Below are 11,755 nucleotides of genomic sequence, written 5' to 3'. Positions count from 1 at the left end.
AAATATCTGAACAAACCATTCTAGTCAGGTGAGAAGACAGATGGAGGAAGTAGGAATTTAATGTGTGTCTTTTTGAAGGAGGGTTTCGATTCTAATTGATTAGATGAGGAAAGAAAAGGCTTGCTCAAAGAGGAGTAGGGAGTTAAAAAGTTTTTCTTGGTGAATGGGAACCCCCGGCCCTTGAGCACGAGTGGTTGGTATGTTAATCTGGCAGCCATCAATCTGCAGTAAAGGTGTTGGACTCTTTCACCCTTCAGCACAGGATGAGCCTCAAGGTTTCAGAACTTCTTTTGAGGGAGGTGTATCAATTACGTCTTTGGGGCTGTAGAAAGATGAACTCCAGGAGAATCCAAATGACTTCCTCAGAGTTTGTTCCACCTGCCCTTACTCATCTGGTGCAAAGGAACTGTCTGAGCTACACAGACACATCCTGGCACAGCAGAGGCAAGCAGCCCCTGACCGCCGAGGCCTTTCCCGTTTGATCACCGAGGTGGGGGTGGGGATATAGCGCCGGGTGGTGGCGTCCAGCTCTGCTAGAACTCCGGCTTAGGTTCAGGGGACCGGGGAAGGACGAGGCCTTCCACGCCTGAATGGCTCTAACTCCTGCATTAGACCAGGACACGCGGGGCCCGCAGGCAAAACGTGCATAGTCCAGGAGCAGGTTGCGGTCCCGGTTCCCGCCGAACCGTAGCAACCGCCAGGAGAAATGTCGGCCGCTGAAGGGACAGCGCGGTGGAGGCGGAGCGCGGATGAGGGGGCGGAGCGCCGATGAAGGGGCGGGGTAGAGGCGGCCGGCGGGGGCGGAGTGAGGACGAGGGGGGCGGAGCAAGACTGAGAGATGGGGCGGAGCGAGGGTGATGAGGCGGGGCAAGACGGCTGGAGGGGGCGGAGCGAGGACGATGGGGTGGAGCGAGGATGAGGGGAGGATCGCAGACGGAGGCCGGGGCGGGGCGTGCTCAGCCTCAGGGCTCCGCCTCCCGCCGCCGCAGGCGCACCCGCCCCGCCTTCGAGCTCCCTAACAGCCGCGGCTGCGGCCGAGCGCGGGGAGGGAGGGGAGAGCGGGTCACGACGCTGCCGGGGCGGGGATAACCCCTCACGTGGAGCAGATGAAAGGGCCGCGGCGCGACGGCCGGGGAAACCGAGTGGAGCCTGCGACCCACAAAGCCGCTGCCGCCGCGATGGGGCTGTGAGGCGTCCGCCCTAGCTCGGTCCTCCGCCGGCCCGCGACTATGCCCGGCCGCGCCCGCCCTCCGCGCCCTCCCGCCGCAGGACCATGAGGCCGCGCTCGGGCGGGCGCCCAGGGGCCCCGGGCCGCCGCCGCCGCCGCCGCCCCCGCGGCCCCCGCGGCCACCGCCTGCCGCCACCGCCGCCACTGCCGCTGCTGCTCGGGCTGCTGCTGGCGGCCACGGGGCCCGGCGCGGCGCGGGCCAAGGAGACGGCGTTCGTGGAGGTGGTGCTGTTCGAGTCGAGCCCGAGCGGCGACTACACCACCTACACCACCGGCCTCACGGGCCGCTTCTCGCGTGCCGGGGCCACGCTCAGCGCGGAGGGCGAGATCGTGCAGGTAGCTGCCCGCCGCCCGGGCCCCGCGCCGCCGCCGCCACAAGATGGCTCCGGGGGCTGCGCCCGCCGACCCCGCCGCGGGCTGGCTGACTGGCGGGCGGGAGGGGCGGCGAGGAGGCCGGCGGCATCCCGCCCGGGCGGGCGGGACGCGGCCTCCGGGGCACTGCAGCGGGGTCCAGCGCACGTGGGGGCCCGACCTCCGCAGGGTCCGGGGTGGGGGAGGGAGCCGCTGGGCATGGCACCCACTCTCGGGCGGCCCCCGGAGCCCATTGGGTACTTCTGTCTGCCTCAGGTGGAAGTCTCGGGAACTACCTGTTGAATGCCAACTTTGGAAAGACAAGTGTTGAGGAGTTGGGTGGCTTGTTGCAGGTCGTAGGCTGTGCTTTCCAGCCAATGCATGCGCCTTTTGGGAACGCCCAGGTTTGTCTGAGGGGCTGACAACATCAGGTTCTTCCCTTGCTACTTGCCGCCAGCCTCACCTGAGTGCTGACCCCTTCCAGCGGGGCTCTGGACAAGCAGGCAGGAAACCTGGCGGAGGAGTGGGGATCGGGGGTGCCCAGCAGTGGTGGTGGAAGGCAGCCGTCGCTGAGTGCTTCAGATTACACTGAATCGGAGGGAGACCGCCTGCCCGTCCCTCGGCCAAGGACTAACGTGGAGGCTTGCAAATCGCGAGCCAGGGTCGCTTTCTGACAGGGCCTCCACCTTACTGCAAATGAAAGAGGTTTGCGTTCCAAAGGAAGCTAGCTAGGGGGAGCGTTAAACTGTGCTCACGGTTTGAAGGAGGGACTCTTCCCTGAAGTCTCTGCGGGTGGTTAGCGGGATAGATTTCCCGCTTCCTTGGACATGATTTTATCAACTTGTTAGTAGAGGGCCAGCGCACTTATGGCTGTTAATAGGCGCGCCTCTGGTGGGGGTGATTTGAAATGGTTGGCATGTCTTTGAGCCTTTTGGGGTGATGGGATCGCTGCAGGGCCTAAGCTTTGGGCCTTTAGTCTTGGGTGAGTTATAAAGAGAAGGGGGCTGTGCGGACTGACTGTATAGCTGCCTAGAGTGTAGATTGCTTCTTCCTTTCTCTTCTCTGGTGCGGATCAGAGCCCAGCCCGCATAGGACTGCAGGCATGCAGCTTGACTCCTTAGAGGTGTGTCCTTTACAAAGAGGGAGGATGGACCAATGCTGTGATTAATCAGATTGCCTTACAGGGCTCTTGACTTGTCTTCAACTTCTATTTGATAAATAGAAGGCAAAACGCGTTGATTGAGATCTGTGACTACAGACAGTTTTTAAAAACTGTTGAACTTTTTTCTTTATAATATTATTATTACTATCTCTTAACATAAAAGCTTTAGGGAGCATGCTTTGCAGACGATTCCTAAACATTTCTATTGCAGCCTTCAAGAATAGTTGAACTTAAATCTTGTTCCTTGTGACTTTTTGCCTCTCTTTAAGGCTTTCACTGTGTCCTGATGGCTTTGGAAATTGTTTGATTTACAGCTTTCCAAAGGCGGGGGTGGTGGGTAGGGGGGTTAACGTGGTTCTTCACTTTTTGAGGAGACTTTTGAAGTTTGTGATTTTTACCTCCAGCGTTTTAACTTATACTCTTTATTCACAGCAGTTTGGCTAGCTATCCATTAAGAGTAGTGCTATGCTTTGGAGATAATCTTGGGTTCACCATTTAATACAAAATTAGCAGTTTAAACACACCATTTGTAACTATTTTATCCTTGTGAGTAGAGAGATAATGTGTAAATTTGGCAGAAGGAGTTTATTCTCTTTTGAAACTTTTCGAAGTGCTTATCTAATTCTTTGTAGTCCATTAGCTTAGCCAAAAAAAGAAAAAAGAAAAATTAAGTCAACAATTGCTAAGAAAAAATGACATAAATGGCATTTAATAAGTTCACCTGTTAAGCAAACACTAATAGGTGTCCTTAATTCCCTTATAAGTGCAATAATATTGGTGGGCTTATCTGAGCTATCTGAACAGCCATTCCTTGGTGAATCCGATTTCTTTAATAACTTTATTGTGGTGGCCAACTTGTTGAACTGGTGTCCCTAGATGGAGTGCAGTGTGGCTTTTAGGGCTATGTGTGTACAAAGGCTGGTATGCTTTTATTCTTCGAATACTATGCAGTTGAAGAAATTGTTGTGATCCCTGTCTACTGGCTGTGAATTTTTTTTTTTTTTTTTTTGGTGAGAGGGCTGGGGTTGTAGCTCAATGGAAGATTGCTTGCCTAGCATGTGTGAAGCACTGTGTGTTCACTTCTCAGCACCACATATAAATAAAAAAAATAAAGAATAGGAAAAACAAATAGGTATTCAGCTTCAGATTATTCATGTTTTTTAAGTACTCTGAACTTTTCAAAACCTTTTATGTACTGTCTTAAAATACTTAGTGATTTGCATTTAATGTTTTATGATCTTCACAGTTTACTTTCAATAACTAAAGCTAAATAGTAGGACTATAGCCTTGCTTTTTTTTTTTAATATATATCCAGTGGGGTTCTATAACAATATTGTTCTTGATTAAAAAGAGGGGAAAAAAAACTGAAAGTTTCTCTCCTTTAATAATTTTAAGATAAGAAATTGGTTTGTATTATTAATTTTTTCTTTTCCTATTATATACCAATGAAAATATCTGTGTGTTTATACAGTAGATACCTTATCATAGTCTGGCTTGCCCAGCTATTTCTAATTAGAGTACTTTTTCAATCATTTGCACGGGTTAGGGTATGGAGAAGTGTGTGTGTGTGTGTGTGTGTGTGTGTGTGTGTGAAAGAGAGAAGATTGTAATTCAAACCTCGGGATTTAGTCACCAGGAATATTAGTTCTTCCTTGTGCACTTTTAGGCTTAAATAACTATCCCAAGGTCAACAGTATAGGCGGTGTGAAGATATGTGTGTATGTATACATGTGAGTATATATATGTATTTGTACATACACATTTATATATTGTGAATACAGTTATGTAGGTATGAAATTCCATTAATTATTTGTATTATTCATGCACTGTTGTAGCCTATTTGCATGTAGGAGTGTCAGCATGCATTTGGAGAGCTGGAGGAGTTAATTACACTTCTGTAGTTCTGAAGCATGGCACTTTAAAGGTTTTTTAGACATATTGATACATATTTCATCTTTGAGCCAATTTGTTGCTGTTAATGAGATCATTATCTGAAACTTTTAGACTTGGCTATGGAACCCACATGGTTGATGATGTTAAATAAAGAGGCCCGATTAAACACTGGCTAGTGGTATGTGGATTGGTTAAACAAACAAAGAAAATTTGCATTGCTGGAGATGAAAGATTGTTTTAAAGTGGAAATACATTTTTTTCCCCTTGAAGTCAAATATTTAGAAATGCTTTAGGAATTCATTTGTGGAAGGAATCAGAATGATAGATTCTGTGTAACTTTAAAATCAACTTTTCTGGATCCTAGGTCAGATTTGAAGCTGGGAACATTAAGAACTAAATCAGTTTTTTCAGCTGTTAGCCGTGGTAGGAGAGCTGGGTGGTAGATTAAAAACGCTAATTAAGGGGCTGGGTCTCTGTCTCAGTGGTAGAGTGCTCGTCTGGCACACATGAGACCCTGGGTTCAATCCTCAGCACCACATAAAGATAAAATAAAGGTATTAAAAAAAAAAACTGATTAAAGTCCTTAAATATCCACTGTTAAACTAAAAGTATCATAGAGAATAATTTTAAGAAACGAATTCCTCTGCCTTGTTTCCCTGTCAGTGTGGTTTTTGCAGGTTAGCATTTGATCAAATACTTTCTTTTCATCTCCATTTTGAGCTAACAGGCCTGCCTCTAAAAATTGACTTGGCCTAATAGAACAATTACATGCTGACAGCTGACCTGGATTTACACAGAAGGGATTGCTGACTGTCTTGTCAAATGGGCCTTCATGGGTTAAAGCCAAGCATTTAATTTGGAGGAAGAATTAGGGCTGTATTTTGTGACCTTATAAATTCTTAGAGTCTCCTATTTTCTGTCTTGTACTCTGAGATCTCATGGAACTTACTAGTATAATTCAGAATAAGGATGAAGTTGGGAGTGGGAGGTAAGTGTGGAGTCTGTAGACTAAAAGGAAGGCATCTATGGCTTCCATTTATGAGCCTGTGTTGTATACAAGGCAATGTGCCAAGCATGTCATGTGTTTGTCATCTCATCCTGACATTAACTCAGAATTAGCAACTATTGTTAACCCATTTTACAGAGGAGGAAACTGACAGGCAAGTTTAATTCTCTAACCTCACACAGCTAGCAAATGATAAAACCCGTATTGAAACCCAGATCTGTATGGGTTCCTTGATCTTTTTTTTGGCCAGATAAACAACTTTGCTTTGTTAGGATTTTGTTATTAATTCAAGTCTAATGTTTAACGATCTACTACAGGAGTTCTTAACCCAAGGGTCATAGATATCCAGAGATGTCCTGTGAACCTTTGAATTTATTCACACATTCTTGTGAATGGGCACTTTTGTTTTCCTAAGCAGACATGCAAACTTCTTGGATGGTTCTGAAGTGCTACCCTCCTCCCAAGAGGAAAAGAGAAGGTCTGATCTACTACTTGTCATGGACTGGAATAGTCCAGTACTAAGAATTTGAGTGAGGTGATGTGGGGCTTAGGCTGGCAAGAGAAGGAGGGAAGAAGGCTGTGTATTTCTAGGCCTCCCCGGAGAATATTAATTTGATAGACATTTACCAGAGCCCTGTTCTGCATTGATACTATCTTCTGGTGTTCACAGTCTCTTGTGGTGTTCACAGTCATGTGCATGGATAAATGATAATCCTTCCTGACGGGGTTTTCCCAGTCAGGAAAAAAAAAAAAATAGTCAAATAATTTTTTTAAATTTAGATGAAGTGCAAAAAGATGATCTGAATGCAGGATTTGGGAGGATAGTATGAATGTATTCCTTTCCACAGTTCATTGAAAAATTAAGTGATGTGTCTGTTGGCATTGAAATGCTTTAAGAGCAGCTCCTCACACCTTCCCTTGTGGACCTAAACTCTGAGGGAGTAGTTCCATTTGTTTTTATTCACCCCGGATCCATCCCTGAGACTCCCATACCTGCTACTTACTCATCAGACACTTGATATTTGTTTAATGAATGATGGATTTAGAGTGGACGTCAGGTAGACACTGAGTGTCATGGGGTTTTATTAATTAATGAGAACAACTTTGTCTGGCTTGGCTGATTAACTTCAGGGTTATTTTTCCTTTTTGGTTATTTCCACAAGTTTGCTTGGTTAGAAGGAAAGGATATCTCTCTCTGGTTCCAGAAGACCCACTGGTATTATAAAATTGGGTTATATGGAGAGATCTGTGTGGGGTATGCACATTCCAGGGCAGGATACCTAGCATTATAAAAGTCTCAAGTTAACCTTTTCCAGGTAAAACACTACAGACACTGTGGATAAAAAGATGTTTGAATCACTTGTGTCCCCGGGAGTAATTATAAAGGTTTGGTATTCAGAAAATCATCATTAATCTGAATATATGCTAAGTGAAAGATTTTGCTTATGACGGTTTCCCTAGTTTGAAGAATGTGGATTTATAATTTATAGATCAAGGCAAAGGTGATATTTAAATTAATCTTCATGATCAAAAAGAACCAGTTGTAGTCCTTTAATATGTTAGATAATAAGACCAAACTCCATAGAGGTAAAGCACCTTACTTAGGGCCACATGGAACAACCCAGGGTTAATATTCAGGTCCCCCAACTTCAGGCTTTGTTCTCCCTGGCTGCATCTGAGCAGAGGGTACTGGGGAAGAGCAGATGCAGAAGCATGCCTTATGATCAGGTAGATTGTTGAGGAAAGGCAGGCACTCTTCAATTGTACATTGAGTTTAAGTGGTTGCTTTTCCTCTCTAATTAATTTAAATTGAATCTGTCAGTCTTTGTCAGAACTTTTAAAAATAGCTGCTAATTAAGCTGGTACACACTTGTAGTCCCAACTACTGAGGAGGTTGAGGCAGGAGGCTCTCAAGCTCAGCCTGGGCAATATAATAAGAGCCTGTCTCAAAAGAAAAAAGCTACTAATGATTAAGTACTTACTTACCATGTGCCAGGCCCTGGGTAGTGCTCTGCTCTCATTTAACAGATAAGGTAGGTGACATTTACCAGGTTTTCAGATGAGTAAACTGAGTGGAGAGGTAAAGTCACTTGTCAGAGACATTGAGCATGTCAGTAAGTAGAGCTGAGATTCAAACTCTGGTCCTAAGACATTTCTGTTTTCACAAGACTGCTTCACTTGTCACTTCTTGTGATGAGGTTATCAAACCGATGGTGGAATTTAAAGTTGAGCTTAAACCGTGAATCAAGAAGTGGGTCTATATCATCAACTGGGAAAACTCCCTACCCTCACAGAAATTTATTTCCTTCCTTCCTTCCTTTCCAGCTTGCTTTCTTCTTTTTGTAATTACAGAAGGATCATTCCAACTTGTTTTTTCCACTAAGAGCCAGGCTGCCAAGTTTGGAAAGAAGGACCAGTGACTTGAAGTATACAACTGTCACTTGATGGCACTTCCGTTGTTTTTGGCTATTGGAAAGCTGGAACGGCTGAAGTATTCTGGCATTTAAAGGGATTTCTGGTGTGAGACACACCTCCTTCCTGTGGCTGACTTTTCAGAGCCATTCGGAGTCTGCATGGCTTTCTCCAAAGAGGTCATGTACTATGTTCATTGCCTTTCTTACTTTGCATAGGCTGCACATTCCCTAATTGTTGATTAAAAGGCTTTAAGAGCCCCAAACTGTGCATCGCCCTGCTCCTTCTTTTGGCAGACAATTAGTGGTGCCCTCTGTCCACCAGACCCCGAAAGGGGTGAAGCAGGGAACCGGATGAGTAAGATTCAGAACCTGCCTGCAGGCAGCTGAGGGTAGGTAGCTAGACCCCAAGCTGTTACTTGCCCTGGGACTGAGGCTACTGAGAAATCCCTGGAATAGGAAACTTGGTCCTGGTACTGAGTTTGGGCCTGGGCAACCCATTGTATGTCACAACACAGTATGTGGATTTGAACAGTTTGGCCTTTCCCCCACTCCTTTCTACTTACCTTTGAGGTTAAGGCTGATAACCCGTTGTGGAGACGTGCCTTTGTACCTGTCAAACAGAATAGGCAGGAGGTAAAGAGTGGAGTCTCTTTGTTCTATTTGTAGCCTGAATGAGATGTTTTAAAATCTGACTTTTAGCAGCTCTGTTGACTCATGATAGTGTGAAAAGAATAAGGTCAGTTGGGCCCATTGTGGTTCAGAGAAGAGCATTTTATTTTTATTACTCTTAAGATGTGTACTCTAAAGACTTAATATTAATCCTCCTTCTCTTCCCAGCAGCTAGTGTGATTATGATTGTTTGGATGTGAGAGTTGATTTGGTGGGGGGAAAAAAACTTTGATGACTCTTGGAAGTTTGATGTGAAAATGTATGTTGAAGACTTGTGGCCTCCTGGGGCAGAAGCTGCTGCATTTTTTAAGCTAAAAAAGTAAAAGTAAGGATGGCTTAGCCTAAGTGTATGTAAAATTCCATCCAACACTAAGAATTTGATTAAAACTTGATTTCTCTTTGAACTTGAGTTAATTTTAGTATGCTAACTTGTCAGCAGACAATCACCAAATTCCTACTGTGGATACATTCTTGAGACGAAAAGTTGCTTTTGTATATCCATGATACATAGCTGTGACTTGCAGATGTTATTTCTCTGATTTCTCCAGTACAAATGTGGGCTGCCTAATTAATTTCAGTTTATGACAGAAACTGAGATTGAGCATCTAAGAAAGCTTCTTGAGGCCACAGAGCTGGGATTTCAACTTGGGTCCCCTAAAACCAAAGTTCACTGCCCCACTTGACTCAGGACCCACATGAATTTTAGTGAGATTTAGGCAAAAATGTTAGAATAAATTGAATTTTTATTACCTACAGTCAGGGCCCAGACTTTATCTTAAAAAAAATAATCTGTAACTAACTTTAAAAAAAAGTACAAGTAATACAGGTTTATTACAGAATACTTGGAAAATACAGAAATATATGAAAAAAATTCCTACTATCTATGCCTAACTCTGTTAACCTTTTTAATACCTTTGTGTTTTGGAAGCTCTTTAATTTTTTCCCCCATGAGCTTATAGGGATCTTAAAAAAAGCTGGGAAAACATGTAGTGCCTATAACCCTTTGTCTATCTTGAGTATTTCCTGTTAATAAATGTTCTGAAACATTTTTAGTGACTGTGTAATATGTTCTTATTTTCTGTTATTAGAAGTAGTGTTAGGAGGAACAACCTTTCTTTTTTTTTTTCTTTATTTTCCTTTTTCTGTGCTGGGACTGGAACTCAGGTTCTCCCACATGCCAGGAAAGCACTCTACTGAGCTATATCTCCTGCTGCTTTCTGTATCCCTTGATTATTATCATGGGATTTTTAGAATTAGGGTCATAAATATAAATATCTAAAAATATTTTTAGTTGTAGATGGATGCAATACCTTTATATTTTTATGTGGTGCTGAGGATCGAACCCAGGGCCTCCCATATGCTAGGCAAGTGCTCTACCACTCAGCCCCAGCCCCAGTCCAGTATAAACATTTTTAAGATTCTTGCTACTTACAGTCAGATTGCTCTGTAGAAAGGTCATTCTAGATGAGCATACCTGTCTCTCAGCGTACCCCATTCACAATGGATAGTGTGTCTTTCTTAAAAAAAAAAAAATCTAAATAACAGCAGAAAAATAACAAAGTCATAAAGTGAAAGCCTATATATTCCTGCTTTTTAGTAAATAGTGGAATCCTGGCTTTTTTTTTTTTTTAATAACAGGGATTGAACCCAAGGATGCTTAACCACTGGGCCACATCCCCAAACCGTTTTTAAGTTTTGAGACGGGATTTTGCTAAATTGCTGATGCTGGCTTCAGAATCTCGATCCTCCTGCCTCAGCCTCCTGAGCCCCTGGGGATTTCAGGCATGTGCCACTGAGCCCAGCACTAATCCAGTGTTTTTTTTTTTTTTTTTTCTCTGTCATGAGATCTGAGTTATGGCTAGTTCTATGTAGGTACCTTGCATATCCAGCTACCTCCCTGTAGGTGTCTCTGAGCACATTTCGGGAGCAGCAGGTTGCCCCTGTGCTCTGGGCAGGGGTGTGGTAGCTGTCTAGGCAGATGGCATTGCTTGGAGGCCTAGAGGAGACATTGTGGCCCAGACCATTGTGCTGTCTGTAGACCGGTGGCAGCAGATTGTTGCCCAGGAGGGTGCTACTGCATATGCTGTTCTCTGCCCTGCCTCTTTCCTATAAGACTTATGAACACCCTGGGTTGGGAAAGGCCAAATGAATCCGGACTTGAATTCAAAGTGACACTGTCAGTTCTTGGTGGGTATAGATACAAATAGAGCCAAGCGCCAGACTCTGAGGGGTACATCTAATGGGCAAGCCTGTGGGCTAAAAATAGCTTCTAGGTATTTTGTTCCATTCCTGTTAAATATCTAGAAATTCTACATGCAAATTAACATGTTGAAAAATTAAGAAGATCTGGCAGCATTAGGTCCCCGTTCCCATGTGGTAACAGCCTGCTGTAGTCGAGTAGCTGCACCCTACTTCAGATGGGGGGTGAGCTCTCCAGGTTGTGAGTCCCTATACCGTCACCCAGCTTACTTCATAATTAAATTCACCAGTGCCTGATTCCTGTAGGCATTTAAGTTTGCCATCCTTGCTATTTCTGAAAGTTCCAATGTTGAACTCCTTCAGGTTGTACTTTGCATGACTCCTTTCACTCCTTTCTCTCCTTCATGTCAGATGTCCATTGGGGGGGGGGGGCAGGGGTCTCAAGTTATTCTGCTGGTTAAGGTTGTATTGGCCCTGATGTGATCAAAGTGCTCTTTTTACATTGGTGTGGGTGCTTTTATTTTCTCTTGGAATTCTTGAAGGCTGAAGTCTCATGTCCTGCGCCTTCATTAGGATCTTTGTCCCTTTCTTTTTGTTCCATGCTTTTAATTAGGAGAGTTACTCTTTGAGATGAAGGGCACCTTGAAAATGGCACAATTTTGCTCTCACAGTGAGGTAACTGTGGGCAGGTGCCTCCTGCCATTGGTCACAAGAGAAATTGGCATTAAAACTCAGGTCTTAGGGATTCTGATGTATTCTTTCTAGAGCAGCATTTCCCTTTATGGTTGTGTTCTAGAAAATCTTCCATGAACCTGGTGCTTTAGTCCCTGATG

General features: G+C 44.8%; 1 protein-coding gene across 1 annotated transcript in view; it reads left to right on the top strand.

Annotated features, from left to right (window-relative positions):
* Positions 1 to 1,273: 1,273 nt before the first annotated feature.
* The window catches only part of Znrf3 (zinc and ring finger 3), a 146,739-nt gene continuing 136,257 nt past the window's right edge, over positions 1,274 to 11,755 (top strand). The window contains exon 1 of the mRNA XM_027956077.2: positions 1,274 to 1,564. Coding sequence (XP_027811878.2) covers positions 1,274 to 1,564 — 291 coding nt within the window. The remainder of the gene's footprint in view (positions 1,565 to 11,755) is intronic.

This window comes from Marmota flaviventris, chromosome 1, assembly GCF_047511675.1.
Source record: "Marmota flaviventris isolate mMarFla1 chromosome 1, mMarFla1.hap1, whole genome shotgun sequence".
Classification (NCBI taxonomy): domain Eukaryota; kingdom Metazoa; phylum Chordata; class Mammalia; order Rodentia; family Sciuridae; genus Marmota; species Marmota flaviventris.
Note: the sequence above shows the minus strand (reverse complement) of the source record. Positions and strands in the feature narration are given on the sequence as shown.